General features: G+C 49.4%; 1 protein-coding gene across 3 annotated transcripts in view; it reads left to right on the top strand.

The window, feature by feature from the left end:
• gfm1 (G elongation factor, mitochondrial 1) overlaps positions 1-19,554 on the top strand; it is a 97,104-nt gene that overhangs the window by 41,672 nt on the left and 35,878 nt on the right. For 2 of the 3 annotated variants that reach the window (XM_072474494.1, XM_072474495.1), the window contains 3 exons: positions 2,585-2,669; positions 4,370-4,507; positions 5,531-5,632. In XM_072474494.1, coding sequence (XP_072330595.1) covers positions 2,585-2,669; positions 4,370-4,507; positions 5,531-5,632 — 325 coding nt within the window. The remainder of the gene's footprint in view (positions 1-2,584; positions 2,670-4,369; positions 4,508-5,530; positions 5,633-19,554) is intronic. The other variant, XM_072474496.1, reaches the window with a different exon arrangement.

Raw genomic sequence — 19,554 nt, 5'->3', positions numbered from 1 at the left:
ATCTGAATCAATAATCATGTTTTATTTGATATTTGTCCTTATCAAGTAGTAAAGGAAGATATCAACAGATATTAAATATCAGAGCGATCACATGCATGTGCTACTCTATAATTCTGTTCTCCCAGCAAGCAGTAGGAAGTATAGAAAACATGGTTACCTCTGACCTTCAAACTTGGATTCCTACTCAAGAATTTTTATTTCTTGTTGGGCTTCTGTGATGATTGTGTGATGGATAGTGGCTTATTTCTCTGATACCATTAATGAGCTTTTAAAGAGAGCTTGAGGGCTACTTTGAAAATGAAGTAAATATTTTAATGACAACCTGCATGTGTATAGCACCTTTAACATAGAAAAATATCCCCAAATACTTCATGGGGTGATAATCACAAAATGGACCCTGAACCTAAATGGGAGATTTGCGAGTGATGGCCAAAGAATCATAGAATTTGACAGACTGAAACTTTCTCCGACAGACTGAAACTTTCTCCTGTCTCCAACATCTGGGAGTAAAACACTTTCATTTTTCCCCCTTTCCATTTCTTTTCTCTTTCTGACCTTCAATTGGTCACTTGCAGCAACTGAAGGGAAATGAAGTGAATCCAGGGAGGGTGCAGACTCTGCAAAGGTTGGGCCTGGCCTCTTTCTCTCGCTCTTAAAGCCATTGACATCCTTTACTCCCTCAGCTTGACACATTTATTTGTCTGGCTAAAAGGATGGTCTCTTTCCTAATGTTGACAATTAAAGGGCTGCTTTCCCCAGGAGATGTCTGACAATTGAGGGGACAATAAATTAATATCAGAGATAGGTCTAGTGTTATATGGTACATTTTGGGCAACACGGTAGCATAGTGGTTAGCACAGTTGCTTCACAGCTCCAGGGTCCCAAGGTTCGATTCCCGGCTGGGTCACTGTCTGTGCGGAGTCTGCACGTTCTCCCCATGTCTGCGTGGGTTTCCTCCGGATGCTCTGGTTTCCTCCCACAGTCCAAAGATGTGCGGGTTAGGTGGATTGGCCATGCTAAATTGCCCTTAGTGTCCAAAAAGGTTAAGTGGGAGTTACTGGGTTACAGGGATAGGGTGGATATGTGGGCTTGAGTAGGGTGCTCTTTGTAGGGCCCGGTGCAGACTCGATGGGCCAGGTGGCCTCCTTCTGCACTGTAAATTCTATGATCTATGATATTAGGTATATTATTGATGGTTCAGTGAGAAAATTTGTTTGTTATTATTTCTAGTTTTGTAATATAGTTGTGTATCTATGTTATATTTTTCATCACAAAGTGATTATAGCACAGAAGGAGTCCATTCATTAACTCAAAACCATACCGTATCTGTTGAGCAAACCAGTCAGTACAATTACCCCTCTATATCTACGTTATCCTGCAAGTTTAGTTCCTTCATGGGCCCATGCTATTTCATTTTGAAATCAGTGATCATCGCAGCTTCCACCAACCTCATAGGCAGGAAGTTAGAAATCCTGACAACTTGCTCCTAAATAAAGTTCTTCCCGCACCCCCCATCTCTAATCAAGCAATACAGTTTGGCGGCACAGCTGCTCACAGCACCAGAGACACAGGTTCGATTCCGGCCTTGGGTGACTGTATGTCAGCGTGGGTTTCCTCCAGGTGCTCCAATTTCCTCCCCAAAGTCCGAAGACGTGAAAGTATGTGGATTGGCCATGCTAAATTGTCCCGTAGTGTCTAAAGGTGTCCAGGTTACGTGAATTGACCATGATCAATGCACAGGGTTATGGGGATTCAGCAGGGAGTGAGCCTAGGTAGAAAAAAAAGAGAAAAAAAAAGAATCATAGAATTTACAGTGCAGAAGGAGGCCATTCGGCCCATCGAGTCTGCACTGGCCCTCTGGAAAGAACACCCTACTTAAGCCCATACCTCCACCCTATCCCAGTAACCCCACCTACCCTTTTTTGGACAATAGGGACAAATTAGCTGGCCAATCCACCTAACCTGAACATCTTTTGGACTGTGGGAGGAAACCGGAGCACCCGGAGGAAACAAATGCAGACACAGGGAGAATGTGCAGACTCCACACAGACCCCGACCCAAGCCGGGAATCGAATATGGGACCCAGGAGCTGTGAAGCAACAATGCTACCCACTGTTCCACCGAGGATTTTGAAGTTTTTCTTCAGAAAGCGAGGAGAATCTAAGTGAGGAGTTTGAGAGTGGATTTCTAAATGTAGGACTTAGACAGCTGAAGTCATGGCTTCCAGTGGTGAAAGGAAGTTTTAGGGGAGGCGGCACAGTAGGCCAGAGTCAGGGGAACAGAAGGTGGTGGGAGAGGTGGTTGGTTGTACGGCCGGAGGAGGCTACTGAAATGGGGAGCAGAGGCCATGGAGGAATTTAAATACAGATTAAAATCTTAAATTTAGAAAATTGAGTACGAAAACCAATTTTGGTCAATGTGGACAGCAGCAAGACTTATATATGAACATACAAATCAATTGGTCAGGAATAGAATGTGGGCAGCGGCGTTTTGGATGCACTGATGTTTATATAAATATACTCAATAGTAAATCTGAGGTCCTAATGACATATTATTTAAGATTTAAGTGCTTTGTTTCCTTCAGGAATTCTGAGGACAGAGTTAAAGTTCAGATGGACCCCAAAAGAGACCCTTCTCAACCATTTGTTGGCTTGGCCTTTAAACTGGAGGTATTTCTGTAATTTGTAGTTGATTCATTTATGTATCCAAATCCAGAAGTGTTAGAAGATTGGCACTCTTGCTTATGAATTACTCCTCAACCTAAAAGGGGTCAAAAGCATTTTTGAAAAATCATATAAATTAAACATACGCTGTTAACCATAATTGACAATAATGATACATATATTGAAGAAGACACTTACCGCGACACCTTGTGAGTTCGCCCAAAGAATTCCAAGCATGTTCTCGTTCTTGAGCTTGAGGATTTTTCAAAGCTGAAGTAACCTCATCAAATTCTGGTGTATCTTTGCTGACAACAAATCCAGTCCTGCTTTGTGAGAATCCATATGTTCTAGAGATTTATCTCATCCAATTAACTGTTGTCCCATATTAATAACTGCAGTTGCAACAAGGATAACTCCCCAAACTTTGTTCTAGCTTCACCTTGACTGAAATATCAGTTAAATCATTCAACTGGAGACTGTTGCAGAACAATTACAGAACAAAGGTGACCGACAGCGATTTTATCACTTGGCCACATTCCTTACATGGCTGCGTCCTTGGAGGAGTTCATATCCCAGCTATTGAATTATAACTTCTTGAATTGATGTCAAAACATATATTTAACTGCCATAAAAATGTCCGTTTGCATGAAAAGTTGAAAGATATATGGTGGCTCTCAAAAGACAAGCAAACAAAGGAACCTGCACTGAATCCCTTACCCACTAAATGTCTGGTAGAAATTTTAATTTCCATTCCTGAACATTGCTAAAACGCACATTTATCCAAAATAAAGCCAAGACGTATTACATTTTTATTCTTTAACAAATACTCACTCAACAGGCAAAAGTTTAATATCAATAAAATTAATATTAAAAGAACTTCCTCCTTACAGAAGGAGCTCAGGTTTCCTGGTCCTGGAGGATTGTCCTTTTCACTGGATTCTGGTTGATGTAGGGAAAAGTACCAGTTGTTTAAAGAGAAAGATAAGTTTGATTTGTAGTATTACTCGTCTTTTGAAAGTGATGCTAACTTTGTTCGAGTTTACCCATCTCCTGTCATGATGTCAGATGAAACCTTGGAGCCAATTTTTGCGAACTAGTGTAAGTCAGTTGTGCGTGAAATGTCGCCAGAATAGTAAGCTGATACCACCAGTTTTCTGTGTTCAGCCACTCTTCATAATTATCCACATCTCCAAGTACAGATTTAAATGGGTGAGGATCACATGTGATAACAGTGCAAAATGTAATTAACTGCAACCCAAGTTCAAGGATTGCAGACAATTAAAGTGAGGAAAATGGGTTGGAAGTTGCACAAGTCAGGAAAGATTTATGCCATCAATTTCGAGGTATGCTTAAGTAGAACTTGAATTATCTGAAGTTTAGAAATGTGAAAGGACGAGATTTTAACTCAAAATCCATCTATTTTAGAGTTAAGCATGAGCCTATTGTGAGAGATATCACTGAACCATCACAAAGATTATAATTCAATTTTCATTATTTCTGAAGCTGAAATTGTAACCTAAGCATTTCATGTAATATTGGACTGACCTAAACTTGAATGAAAAACGATATTTGCCTCGATCTTTAATAACGATAACATAATTTAACCTTTCTGATAATCACACTACTACAGTTCGTTTTATTGAGGAGTGAACCTCGTGCAAAGATGTGCTAGTATCAGTGTAATTAGTTTTCCTTTAACTTCTCAGGCAGGCCGATTTGGGCAGTTAACATACATTCGAGTTTATCAGGGTATGCTGAAAAAGAGTGAAAACATCTACAACACGCGAACTGGCAAGAAGATTAGAGTGCAGCGCTTAGTCCGAATGCATGCCGATCAGATGGAGGTATGTATTCTAACCTAATGTATTTTATGTTCTGTCCACTTCCTGTCCATTCTGCAGTGAAATTTATGGACAGACCTTTTTGCACCCAAGGTTTGTCTAGTCGTTCATATCAATTATTTTTGATACAAATGATAGCATGATAGAAATGGGGGGATTCTCTGTCCCGCCAGACACATTTTCTGGCACAGCGCACCCCCGCCGGCAGCAGAATCCTCTGTCCCGGCAGCCGTCCAATGGTGTTTCGCATTGTGGCCACCCCCACGGTGTCGGTAAATCCACGGACGTGAGTGCACTGCCGGCGAAGCGGAGGATCTCACTAACGGAGAATCCCGCCCATGATCTCTTATTCAGAAAGGTGACTAAAACTTAATGCAGTGTTTGATCTTGGGATTTAGCCTGATGAAGTTATATAGGTGTCACATTTTATGAAGTCAGGTGATTTTTGTTTTTGAGTACGAACTCCTTGATAATGATAGGTTATATTTGGTTTTAATGCTCAACATCCATCTTGTACCTATGCAAACTGAAGTTGGCCAATCGATCCTCATATGTTCAGTATAGTACGTGCAGATATTGCTATTTGGTTACCTCCAAACCGATGATGGCAATAAAGACCTATATAATCATTCTTTAAAGTTCGTTTGGCACTATTTCTGCATGTGTTGGTAATATTTCTTTGTCTCTTTACACGTTATTGAATTAGGGGAAACCCAATAAAGTTAATGCTAGGTAGAACTGCTTCATTTTTGTCACAACTGATATTTCCAACCATGCAGCATTTTCTCAGTGCGACATAGTATTCAGTGAAATTATATGCCTGTGCCCATGATGGGGCTTAAATACAACCTTCCAAATCAGCGCTGAAAGTGCTGCCACTGAACCAAAATTTGATGATTATGAAGATTTTGATTGAAGTGGATGGATAAGCATTTCACCCAGCTTTATTTGAGAGGAAGGGAATAAGGTGACCAATTTTTGAGAAACTATTTCAACTTGCATGATACTTTTGTTTGTTTTCCACAGGATGTTGAAGAAGTTTATTCTGGTGATATTTGTGCTTTGTTTGGCATTGATTGTGCCAGTGGTGATACATTTACTGCAAGAACAAGCTGCAGCCTTTCAATGGTAGGGAAGAAACATGTAACAAAATCTTCAAGCATTCATTATTAACCCATTACCCCATAAGTGGGGTTTCCTGGGTTACAGGGATAGGGTAGATACGTGGGCTTGAGTAGGGTGCTCTTTGTAAGGGCCGGTGCAGACTCGATGGGCCGAATGGCTTCCTTCACTGTAAATTCTATGATTTTCTCCCACAGTGATCAAATAACTTCCTCCTCCCCAAGAGAATCACTCATCTTTGAAACCCCATTACAACCAAGCAACGTGGGAAACTTAAGTGTCCCTGTGAAAGTGTTGGAGTATGAGCCATCTGTAAGATCAAATATCTTTCATCATGGATTTCTCAGTCACTGAATCTAAATCACCCATTGGAGTCCAATTGGCTGACATAGATAATTCCAAATGGGAGTAAATCGCACATTCAGGTTGTTCTCATCCAACATGAGCGCCACACTGTTCTTTATATATTCTATCTCCCTTTTCCCCAATAACTCCCTGATAATGATTGTCTGTCACTCAGCAATCTCCTCCCCTGTTTCTCTAAGTATCCTTCCTTGATGAGTAATTTGTTTTGAGTCGTTGTAGTTCATTTAGGAAGTAACCTCATTCATGTTGGTCATGTCTTTTTCCTTCGTGAATATTTAGTAATATTTTGGCGTATTTTCAGATTTGCTATCCTCATCCTCAGTTTCTACTCCGCCGTTCATTATGATCATGGCTGATCATCCAACTCAGTAGTCTGTTCCCACTACCCCCCCGCATATCACTTTAGCCCCAAGAGCTATATCTAACTCCTTGAAAACACAATGTGTTGGCCTAAGCTGCTTTCTGTGGTAGTGAATTCCACAGGCTCACCACTCGCTGAATGAAGAAATCTCTCCTCATTTCAGTCCTAAGTGGTTTACCCCGTATCCACAGACCGTAACCCTGGTTCTGGATTACCCCGCCATCGGGAACATTCTTCCTGCATCAACCCTGTCTAGCCCTGTTAGAATTCTTTTTTTTTAAATGTGTTTATTCAAGTTTTCCAACAAAATTTTTGACAAACCCCCCCCCCCCCCAATAACAGAAGATAAAACGTAAACACAACAGTTAAACATTGTACAAAACATTCACATTGGGTTTCCCCATGTACAGTAGCCCCCACATATGACATTTAAAGGTACTCGTAGAGAAACCCCCCACCCACCCACCCCCATTCCCCCCCCCCCAACAGAAACCCCTCCCCACCACCCCCACCCTAGGGTTGCTGCTGCTGCTGACCTTCTAACGCTCTGCGAGATAGTCTAGGAATGGTTGCCACCACCTGAAGAACCCCTGCACAGACCCTCGTAAGGCAAACATTATCCTCTCCAGCTTAATGAACTCTGCCATATCATTTATCCAGGCTTCCACACTGGGGGGCTTTGCGTCCTTCCATAATAACAAGATCCTCCGCCGGGCTACCAGGGACGCAAAGGCCAGGATACTGGCCTCTTTCGCCTCCTGCACTCCCGGCTCGTCTGTTACCCCAAATATTGCCAACCCCCAACTCGGCTTGACCTGTACTTTCACCACCTTGGACATAGTCCTCGCAAGACCCCTCCAGTGCCGGGCACGACCAGAACATGTGGACGTGATTTGCCGGACTCCCCGAGCACCTCCCACACCTGTCCTCCACCCCAAAGAACCTACTCATCCTCGCCCCTGTCATATGCGCTCTGTGAACAACCTTGAATTGTATTAGGCTAAGCATGGCGCAAGAGGAGGAAGAATTAACCCTACTCGGCATCAGCCCACAGACCCTCATCTATCTCCTCCCCAAGCTCCTCCTCCCACTTGCCCTTTAGCTCCTCTACCGCGGCCTCCTCCTCCTCTTTCAGCTGCTGGTAGATCGCCGAGACCCTGCCCCCTCCAACCCATACACCCGAAATCACCCTGTCCTGAATCCTCTGTGCCGGGAGCAACGGGAATTCCCTCACCTGCTGTCTCACAAATGCCCTCACTTGCATATACCTGAAAGCATTCCCCGGGGGTAACCCAAACTTCTCCTCCAGCGCCTCTATGAACATGTCCCCTATTCTCCTAATCCCTGCCCGATGCCAGCTCCGAAATCCCCCATCCATCCTTCCCGGGACAAAACGATGATTCTCCCGAATCGGGGACCCAACCGAGGCTCCCACCTCGCCCCTGTGTTCTGTGTTGCCTCCACTGCCCCCAGATCTTCAGCGTTGTCGGTACCACCGGACTCGTGGTGTACCTTGTCGGCGAGAGCGGCAGTGGTGCCGTCACCAGCGCCCTCAGGCTCGTGTCCACACAGGACGCCATCTCCAACCTCTTCCACGCTGCCCCCTCTCCCTCCATTACCCACTTACGGATCATCGCCACATTGGCTGCCCAATAGTATCCGCACAAATTCGGCTGTCCCTACCCCGCTCCAGAAACACCCTCTTTACTCTCGGGATCTTATTTGCCCACACGAAACCCATGATGCTCCTGCTTACCCGTTTGATAAAGGCCTTGGGAATCATAATGGGAAGGCACTGGAACACAAATAGAAACCTCGGGAGGACCACCATTTTAACCGACTGCACCCTGCCCGCCAGCGAGAGTGGCAGCACATCCCATCTTTTAAAATCCTCCTCCATCTGCTCCACCAATCGCGTCAAATTGAGTTTGTGCAGGGTCCCCCAACTCCCAGCCACCTGGATCCCTAAGTACCGAAAGCTCCTTTCCGCCCTTTTCAGCGGCAGGTCGTCTATCCCCCTTCTCTGGTCCCCTGGATGCACCACAAAGAGCTCACTTTTCCCTACATTCAACTTATACTCCGAGAAGTCCCCAAACTCCCTTAGGATCCGCATGACCTCCGCCATCCCCTCCACTGGGTCTGCCACATACAGCAACAGGTCGTCTGCATATAGCGACACCCGATGTTCCTCTCCCCCACGGACCAGTCCCCTCCATTTCCTGGGCTCCCTTAGTGCCATGGCCAAGGGCTCAATTGCCAGTGCAAACAGCAAGGGGGACAGGGGGCACCCCTGCCTCGTCCCTCGGTACAGCCGAAAGTACTCCGCCGATTCGTAGCCACGCTTGCCACCAGGGCTCTGTATAACAATCTGACCCAGCCAATAAACCCCTCCCCGAACCCAAACCTCCGCAACACTTCCCAAAGATACACCCACTCCACCCGGTCGAAAGCCTTCTCCGCGTCCATAGCTGCCACTACCTCCGCTTCTCCCTCCACCGAGGGCATCATAATCACGTTGAGGAGCCTCCGCACGTTAGTATTTAGCTGCCTGCCCTTTACGAACCCCGTCTGGTCCTCATGGATTACCCCCGGGACACAGTCCTCAATTCTCGTAGCCAGCACTTTTGCCAGCAACTTAGCATCCACATTAAGGAGTGAGATCGGTCTATGTGACCCACACTGCAGTGGGTCTTTGTCCCGCTTCAGGATCAGAGAGATCAGCGCCCCGGACATTGTCGGGGGCAAGGTTCCCCCCCCCCCCAGCCTTATTGAAAGTCCTCACTAGCAACGGGCCTAGCAGATCCGCGTACTTCCTATAAAAATCGACCGGGAACCCGTCCGGCCCTGGGGCCTTCCCCGCCTGCATGCTCCCCAATCCTTTAACCAGCTCCTCCAGCCCTATTGGCACCCTTTAACCAGCCACCTCTTGCTCCTCCACCCTCGGGAACCTCAGCTGATCCAAGAATCGTCGCATCCCCTCTTCCCCCGCTGGGGGCTCAGATCTGTACAAATCCCCATTAAAGTCCCTAAATACCTCATTTACTCTCACCGCACTCCGCACCGTAATCCCCCCTCTATTCTTAATTCCACCTATCTCCCTCGCTGCCTCTCTCTTACGAAGCTGGTGTACCAGCATCCGACTCGCCTTCTCCCCATACTCATACACCGCTCCCTGCGCTTTCCTCCAGTGTGCCTCTGCTTTCCCTATGGTCAACAGGTCGAACTCCGTCTGGAGATTCCGTCGCTCCCTGAGTCGCCCCTCCTCGGGGGCCTCTGCATATCTCCTATCCACCCTTAAAATCTCCCCCACCAACCCTCCCTCTCCCTCCCCTCTCTCTTCTCCCTATGGGCCCTAATGGAGATTAGCTCTCCCCGAACCACCGCCTTCAGCGTCTCCCAGACTACCCCCACCTGCATCTCCCTGTTGTCGTTGGCCTCCAAATATTTTTCAATGCACCCCCGCACCCGCCCACACACCTCCTCATCCGCCAACAGTCCCACATCCAGGCTCCACAACGGGCGCTGGTCCCTCTCCTCCCCCAACTCCAGCTCCACCCAGTGCGGGGCGTGGTCTGAGGTGGCTATGGCCGAGTACTCCGTTCCCTCCACTTTCGGGATTAGCGCCCTGCTCAGAACAAAAAATTCTATCCGGGAGTAGGCTCTATAGACGTGGGAAAAGAATGAAAATTCCCTGGCCTGGGGCCTGACAAACCTCCATGGGTCCACTCCTCCTATCTGGTCCATAAATCCCCTAAGTACCTTGGCCGCAGCCGGCCTCTTACCCGTCCTGGACCTAGAGCGATCCAATGCTGGGTCCAGCACCGTGTTTAATTCCCCCCCCATTATCAAGCTTCCTACCTCCAGGTCCGGAATCCGACCCAGCATGCGCTTCATAAACCCGGCATCATCCCAATTGGGAGCATATACATTTAAAAAATATATATATATATATTTATTAAAGTTTTTTAACACAATTTTTCTCCCTCACAAACAATAACCCCCCCCCCCCCCCCCCCCCCGTAACAAAAAAAAACGAGAAATCGCGCAGAGCAAGATGTATACATGGCAAAATTATATATTTACACAGCTTTGTACACTGGCCCTCTCCCATACGTGCCAGTTTCCCCCACCCTTCATGTTATCTCTTGCTCGTCCACCCTCCCAGGCAGTCCCCCCCCCCTCCCCCGTTCCCAGGACGTCCCCTCCCCCAAGGTTGCTGCTGCTGTTGACCGACCTTCCTCTAACGCTCCGCGAGATAGTCTAGGAACGGTTGCCACCGCCTGTAGAACCCCTGTTCAGACCCTCTCAAGGTGAACTTGATCCTCTCCAACTTTATGAACCCAGCCATATCATTTATCCAGGCCTCCAGGCTGGGGGGCTTCGCCTCCTTCCACATCAGCAAGATCCTTCGCCGGGCTACTAGGGACGCAAAGGCCAGAATGCCGGCCTCTTTCGCCTCCTGCACTCCCGGTTCGTCCACTACTCCAAATATTGCTAGCCCCCAGCTTGACTTGGCCCGGACTTTCACCACCTGAGTTATTGCTCCCACCACTCCTCTCCAGAACCCCTCCAGTGCCGGGCATGACAAAAACATGTGGACATGGTTCGCCGGGCTCCCTGGGCACCTTCCACATCTGTCCTCTACCCCAAAGAACCTACTCAACCTCGCCCCCGTCAAGTGCGCTCTGTGGACCACCTTAAATTGTATCAGGCTGAGCCTGGCACACGAGGAGGAGGAATTAACCCTACCTATGGCATCAGCCCACAGACCTTCCTCGATCTCCCTCCCCCAGCTCCTCCTCCCATTTACCCTTCAACTCTTCTACCAGCGCTTCCCCCTCTTCTTTCAACTCCTAGTGTATTTCCGACACCTTGCCCTCCCCGACCCATACCCCCGAGATCACCCTATCTTGAACTTCTTGTGTCGGGAGCAACGGGAATTCCCTCACCTGTCGCCTCACAAAAGCCCTCACCTGCATCTATCTAAAGGCATTTCCCGGGGGTAACTCGAACTTCTCCTCCAGTGCCCCGAGGCTCGCAAACGTCCCGTCGATGAACAGGTCCCCCATTCTTCCAATCCCCACCCGATGCCAGCTCTGGAACCCCCCGTCCATCTTCCCCGGGACAAACCGGTGGTTACCCCTGATCGGGGACCACACCGATGCTCCCATTGCACCCCGGTGCCGTCTCCACTGGCCCCAGATCCTTAGCGTTGCCGCCACCACCGGGCTCGTGGTATACTTTGTCGGCGAGAGCGGCAGCGGTGCCGTCACCAATGCCCCCAGGCTCGTTCCTTTACAGGACGCCATCTCCATCCTCTTCCATGCCGCCCCCTCTCCCTCCATAACCCACTTGCGGATCATCGCCACATTTGCTGCCCAGTAGTAGCTCCCCAGGTTTGGCAGTGCCAACCCTCCTCGGTCCCTACTGCGTTCCAGGAACCCTCTCCATACTCTCGGGGTCTTATTTGCCCACACAAACCCCATAATACTCCTGCCTACTCTCTTAAAAAGGCCTTAGTGATCACGATGGGAAGGCACTGAAACACAAACTGAAGCCTCGGAAGGACCACCATTTTGACCGACTGCACTCTACCCGCCAGCGAGAGCGGTAGCATGTCCCATCTTTTGAAATCCTCCTCCATTTGCTCCACCAACCTCGTCAGATTCGGTTTATGTAGGGTCCCCCAACTCCTGGCTATCTGGATCCCCAGATACCGAAAGCTCCCCTCTGCCCTCCTCAGCGGTAGGTCCCCTATCCCTCTTTCTTGGTCCCCCGCCTGCAATACAAAGAGCTCACTCTTCCCTACATTGAGCTTATAGCCCGAAAACTCCCCAAACTCCCTTAGAGTCTGCATGACCTCCACCATCCCCTCCATTGGATCCGCCACGTACAGCAACAGGTCATCCGCATATAGCGACACCCGATGCTCTTCTCCCCCTCGGACCACCCCCCTCCATTTATCACCCTCAATGACATGGCCAATGGTTCGATCGCCAATGCGAACAACAGGGGGGACAGGGAGCACCCCTGCCTCGTCCCTCGGTACAGTCGAAAGTACTCCGACCTCCGCCGGTTCGTCACTACACTCGCCATCGGGGCTCTGTAAAGGAGCTTTACCCAACTGATAAACCCTCCCCCGAAACCAAACCTTCGCAGCACCTCCCAGAGGTACTCCCACTCTACTCGGTCAAAGGCCTTCTCCGCGTCCATAGCTGCCAGTATCTCCGCCTCTCCCTCCTCCAATGGGATCATTATCACTTTTAAGAGCCGCCGCACATTGGTGTTTAGTTGCCTGCCCTTTACAAATCCCGTCTGGTCCTCGTGGATTAACCCCGGGACACAGTCCTCGATCCTCGTGGCCAGCACTTTTGCCAGCAACTTTGCATCCACATTGAGGAGCGAGATCGGCCTGTACGATCCACATTGCAGTGGGTCCTTGTCCCGCTTTAGGATCAAAGAAATTGTCGCTTCCGACGTTGTCGGGGCCAGTGTCCCCTCCTCTCTTGCCTCATTAAAGGTCCTCACCAGTAGCGGGGCCAGCAGGTCTACGTACTTCCTGTAAAACTCCACCGGGAATCCATCCGGTCCCGGGGCCTTCCCCGCCTGCATGCTCCCCTTGCTCAGCTCCTCCAACCCAATTGGTGCCCCCAAACCAGCCACCTCTTGCTCCTCCACCCTCGGAAATCTCAGTTGATCTAGGAATCGTCTCATCCCCGCCGGGGGCTGGGATCTGTGGAGCTCTTCATAAAAGGCCTTAAATACCTCGTTTATTTTTGTCGCACTCCAAACCGTGGCTCCCCTTCCATCTTTGACTCCCCCTATTTCCCTCGCTGCCATCCTCTTACGGAGCTGGTGTGCCAGCATCCGACTAGCCTTTTCCCCATACTCGTAGGTCGCCCCCTGCGCTTTCCTCCACTGTGCCTCCACCTTCCCTGTGGTCAACAGGTCAAACTCCATCTGGAGCCGTCGTCTTTCCCCAAGTAATCTTTCCTCTGGGGCCTCTGCGTATCTCCTGTCCACTCTCAAAATCTCCCCCACTAACCTCTCCCTTTCCGTACCCTCTGTCTTCTCCCTATGAGCCCTAATGGAGATTAGCTCTCCCCTGATCACCGCCTTCAACGCCTCCCATACCACCCCCACCCGCACCTCCCTGTTGTCGTTGGCCTCCAAGTACCTTTCGATACACCCCCTCACCTTCCCACACACCACCTCGTCCGCCAGCAGTCCCACATCCAGCCGCCACAACGGGCGTTGGTCCCTCTCCTCTCCCAGCTCCAGTTCCACCCAGTGCGGGGCATGGTCCGAAACGGCTATGGCCGAATACTCCGCCCCCTCCACCCTCGGGATGAGCGCCCTACCCAGAACAAAGAAATCTATCCGGGAATAGGCCTTGTGTACATGGGAGAAGAAAGAAAATTCCCTGGCCTGCGGCCTTACAAACCGCCATGGGTCCACTCCCCCCATCTGATCCATAAACCCCCTATGTACCTTGGCTGCCGCCGGCCTCTTTCCGGTCCTTGATTTGGAGCGGTCCAGTGCTGGATCCAACACTGTATTGAAGTCCCCTCCCATTATCAGGCCTCCTATCTCCAGGTCCGGAATGTGCCCCAACATGCGCTTCATGAATCCTGCATCATCCCAGTTCGGGGCGTATACGTTTACCAACACCACCCACGTCCCTTGCAGCTTACCGCTCACCATTACATATCGCCCACCATTGTCCGCTACAATAGTCTTGGCCTCCAGTGACACCCGCTTTGCCACCAATATTGCCACCCCTCTATTCTTCGTGTCCAGTCCCGAGTGGAATACCTGTCCTACCCATCCCTTTCTTAACCTGACCTGGTCTGCCACCTTCAGGTGTGTCTCTTGGAGCATGACCACGTCCGCCTTCAGTCCCTTTAAGTGCGCGAACACTCGAACCCTCTTCACCGGCCCATTCAGGCCCCTCACATTCCACGTTATCAGCCGGATTGGAAGGGCTCTCACCACCCCCCACCCCCCCCTGCCGACTAGCCATCTCCTTTTCTGGGCCAGTCCCGTGTCCACGCCTCCCTCACCCTCCAGTCCCCCAGATGGGGAACCCCCGTCCCGACCACCTCTTCTATGTCGCATTCCCTTTTGGCCAGTGCAGCAGCAACTCCCCCCCCCCCCCCCCCCCCCCGCTAGACCCCTGTCTAGCTTTTTTGCTCCCCACATGTCACTCCCGTAAGTCAGCTGACGCCTGCTGACCCCGGCTTCCCCCGCCATCCCATTGACCTCCCTGTGTGGGAGTCCCCCAATCAATATGCATTCCTTCGTTCCCCTTCCCGCACGTGGGAAAAAAAAAACCCCGCGCTTTCCAAAGCCCGCTCCGCCCCCTCTGGCGCAGCTCCTGTCGCGGCCTTGTCTCTCTCTGTCCCCCAGCCATGTAACATTTCCTGCGCGTGATTGACCCCCTATGTACAACAACCATCACACATCAAACCTCAAACATCCCCCCCACCCTCACAAACCCTCAGTTAGAGTCCAACATTTCGGTTTGTACAAAGGTCCACGCCTCTTCAGGCGTTTCAAAGTAATAGTGTTGGCCCTTGTATGTGACCCACAGTCGCACTGGCTGCAGCATTCCGAATTTCACTTCTTTCCGGTACAACGCCGCTTTGGCCCGGTTGAAACCCGCTCTCTGCTTTGCAACCTCCGTGCTCCAGTCTGGGTATATTCGGATCTCTGCATTGTCCCACTTACTGCTCCACTCCTTCTTGGCCCATCTCAGGACCCACTCTCTGTCCGTGAACCGGTGGAACCTCACCACCATCGCCCTTGGCGGCTCATTTGCCTGGGGCTTCTTCGCCAGCACCCGATGTGCCCCGTCCAACTCCAGCGGCCTCGAAGGGGCCTTCGTGCCCATCATCGCCTCGCGCATCGTGCTCGCGTATGCCCGGCATCGGCCCCCTCCACTCCCTCAGGTTCTTTCTCCTCGACCTGTTCTCCAGGTCTTCGAGTCTTCCCACCCACCTCTTGTGTAGCGCCTCGTTCTGCTCCACTCTCACCGCCAGGCCCACGAGCTCGTCCTCGTTCTGACTGACTCTTTTCTGTACCTCCTGGATCTTAACTTCGTGGGCCTTCTGGGTGATCCAGAGTCCTTCAATTGCCGAAAGCATAGGTGCCAGCATCTCCTTGCGCTGCTCCTCGAAGCAGCGCTTGATGAACTCCTGCAGCTCCCCTTTGTCCCTGGCTGCCGCCATTTTGTTTTCTTTCCTTCGCTTCTCCTGTTGCTCCAGTGCCGCTCCTTTGGTCGTTACACTTCTGGTCCGTTTCATAGAAGTTGGAGGGGGACCTCTCTCTTCCCTTCCCCACGGGTTGCGTCAAAAAAAAGTTCCGTTGGGGCTCCTCTAACGAGCCCGAAAGTCCGTGGTAGTGGGAGCTGACGAATCGTGCGGCTTAGCTCCGCATAGCCGCAACCGGAAGTCTGGAGCATATACATTTACCAGTACCACCCGCACCCCCTGCAGCCTACCGCTCACCATCACATATCGACCTCCACTATCCACTACAATTGCCTCAAACGACACCCGCTTCCCCACTAGTATTGCAACCCCTCTGTTCTTCGCATCCAGTCCCGAATGGAACACCTGTCCTACCCATCCCTTTCTCAGCCTAACCTGATCTGCCACCTTCAAATGCGTCTCCTGAAGCATAACCACGTCTGCCTTCAGTCCCTTTAAGTGCGCGAACACCCGGACCCTCTTGACCGGCCCGTTCAGGCCCCTCACATTCCAAGTTATCAGCCAGATTGGGGGGCTGCTGCCCCCACCCCCCCTCGCCCCCCTCACTAGCCATCTCCTTTTCTAGGCCAGTCACGTGCCCGCGCCTCCCGCATCCTCCAGTCCCCCAGACGGCGGACCCCCGCCCCAACCTGCTCTCCTACATCCAGCTCCCCTTTGGCCAATGCAGCAGCAACCCTCCCGCCCTCTCTGGTGCAGCTCCTTTTGCAGCCTTACCCCAATTCCCCTCCCCCTCTTCCCTCGTGGGGGTCTGCCCCTCCAGCACCGACGCACACACTCTCCCACAGTCTCCCCATCAAATCCCTTCACCCATCCCCACCCAGCACCCTAACAAAAAGAACATTCCCCAAACATCCCCCATACCAAACCCTCAATCTGAGTCCAACTTTTCAGTCCGTATGAAGCTCCATGCCTCATCAGGCGTTTCGAAGTAGTGGTGTCGATCCTGGAACGTGACCCACATTCGCGCTGGCTGCGGCATACCAAACTTCACCCCCTTTCAATGGAGCACCGCCCTGGCCTGATTAAAACCAGTTCTTTCCTTAGCCACCTCTGCACTCCAGTCCTGGTAGATTCGGATCTCCGTATTCTCCCACCTACTGCTCCGCTCCTTCTTGGACCATCTCAGGACACACTCTCTGTCCATAAAGCGGTGAAACCTCACCACTACAGCCCTTGGCGGCTCATTGGCCTTGGGTCTCCTTGGGACCCGGTGAGCCCCATCTAGCTCCAGAGGCCTCGGGAAGGCTCCCGCGCCCATCAGCGAATTGAGCATCGTGCTCACATATGCCCCGACGTCGGGCCCCTCCACTCCCTCAGGAAGACCCAGAATCCGAAGATTCTTCCTCCTCGACCTATTCTCCAGCTCCTCAAATCTTTCCGCCCACCTCTTGTGCAGCGCCTTGTGCGCCTCCACCTTCACTGCCAGGCCCAAGATCTCGTCCTCGTTCTCCGAGGCTTTTTGCCGCACCTCTCGAATCGCCGCCCCTTGGACCTTCTGGGTCTCCACTAGCTTCTCAATCGCCGCCTTCATTGGTGGCAGCATTTCGGTCTTATACAACTGACCCTGCTGGTGCTGGACGGGATTTACTTTGCAGCTCAAATCGGCTGTGCAGAGAGAAAGGCCTTTACTCTGGACCTTCAGAAAGAATCCATCATGTGAGAGAGAGAAATCAGAGCTGTGACCTTCCAGCTTCTGTTCAAAACAAAACTAAAAGCAAAATACAGTCCACTGAGGAAGGAGCATTCCAGAACAGTCAGCACCATTCAAAATTGAATATCAGCTAAGGCCCGGCATTGTAAAACCGCTCATTGGCCACCAGTCAAGTCCATCAAGAGGTGTTCTCACTGATGTCAGACCAAACAGCACATCCTACTGAGTGCCCTGTTTCAAAATTAATGGGACAGTTCATCTTAAAGGCATAGGCCTCATTAATTGTCCAGGTACAAAAATTGAAATAGCCAAAAGAACAGAAATTAAAAGGAAAAACAAGGGAGAGACAAGGACTAACAGGAGGAACCTTACAGCATCTTTGCATCCTCACAGCTCACCCTCCCATCCAGTTTTGTGCCATCTGCAAATTTGGAGATATTAGTTAGTTCCCTCATCTAAATCATTAATGTGTGTTGTGAATAGCTGGGTTCTTAGCACTGTTCCCTGCGTTACCCCACTAGTCACTGCCTGCCATTTGGAAAAAGACCCATTTATGCCTACTCTTCATTACCTGTCTGTCAACCAGTTACCTATCCATCTCAATACATTACCCCAATACCATTCGCTTTAATTTTATATATCTTGTGTGGGACTTTGTCCAAAGCCTTCTGAAAATCCAAATAAACCACATCCACTGCTCCCCCTTGTCAACTCTGCTAGTTACATCCACAAAGAATCCCAGTAGATTTGTCAAGTATGAGTTCCCTTTCGTAAATTCACGCTGACTCTATCCGATTCTGCCACTGTTTTCCAAGTGCTCTGCTATTAAATCTTTTATAATGGACTCTAGCATTTTCACTACTGCAGACAGCAGGCTGACTGGCTTATAATTCCCTGTTTTCTCTCTACCTACCTTTTTGAACAGTGGGGCTACATTAACTACACTCCATCTGTAAGAATTGTTCCAGAGTCTATAGAATCTGAGAAGTTGCCCACCAATGCATTCACTATTTCTTGGGCAACTCTGGGATGTAAATTATCAGGCCCTGGGGATTTATTGGCCCTCAATCCCATCAATATCCCCAACACTGTTCCCCCACTAATGCTGCTTTCCTTCAGTTCCTCCCTCTCACTAAACCCTGTGTTCCCCAACATTTCTGGTAGTTTATTTGTGTCCTCCTTTGTGAGCCGGGTTCGATCCCAGCCCTGGGTCACTGTCAGTGTGCAGTTTGTACATTCTCCCCGTGACTGTGTGGGTCTCACCCCCACAACCCATAAAGATGTGCAGGCTTGGTGAATTGGCCACGTTAAATTGCCCCTTAATTGGAAAAAAAAGAATTGGTTTGCAGATAGGGTAAGGCCCAACTGAGAGCTGATTAATTTTTAGCAAAGATGCAGATCTGGTTCCTGGGATTTCTTTAAAAGATTCGGATCCATTTATTAAAAATGGGAGATGAGGCAAATTGACCTTTTTGTTTTAGAATGCTATGGGCTGTTTGATTTAGAATGTTGTTGATTGTTTTAGAATGTTGTGGATAGCCTCGGCTGCTGTGACGCAAATTATCGCAGCTGTCAAAAGATGAGCAGAGTTTTCAGAGCAGGTTGTTGGATGTGGATTGGCCTGAGCCTTCTCAGTGAGAAGGAAGCTCTCAGTAAAGCAATTTCTTTTTTCAGCTTTATAGTTCTAAAGCATCAACCAGGCAGGGAAAGGCTTCAAGGAAGTGCTGGGTAATTGTAAAAACGTTGAATTAACACAGCGTGGCAAAAGTATGCAGTCTACTGAGTACCCTCTTCACTTGATTGTTAAATATGCAAGTGGTTGTACATCAATTTAGTTTTGACTGAAAGCTTCATTTGGGGAAATTGGAAAACTTGCGTTACAGAAATGTTAATTTGTAGTCTTTTAGCATCAAACAATTTGTACACATTTAATTGAAATTTATAGTTACACCTAATACGTAATGATCACCAGATGGATAATTGCTCACATTGTTGGGTGATAAAATCTGACAACAATAAGAAATGTGTCTCTCCACAGCTGTTCAATCTTCGAACTGGAAGAAAATTATTTTTACTGTCAGAGCACAATACTGTATTGAGAAGTGCATTTTATATTTTTTCTGACCTTGAAATTTGTACATTTTAGGAAGGAAGGGGCTGTGGGAGTAAAACCAAGTTTGACATTTATAAGTCATGGTATTTTGAAATGTCATCTCTTATGGGCAAAACAACATTGAAATAATAAAAATATTCAATGTAATTGCAGCAATGTAATTAA

This window comes from Scyliorhinus torazame, chromosome 14 (genome assembly GCF_047496885.1).
Source record: "Scyliorhinus torazame isolate Kashiwa2021f chromosome 14, sScyTor2.1, whole genome shotgun sequence".
NCBI classification, from domain to species: domain Eukaryota; kingdom Metazoa; phylum Chordata; class Chondrichthyes; order Carcharhiniformes; family Scyliorhinidae; genus Scyliorhinus; species Scyliorhinus torazame.
This window is presented reverse-complemented; position numbering and strand designations above follow the sequence as displayed.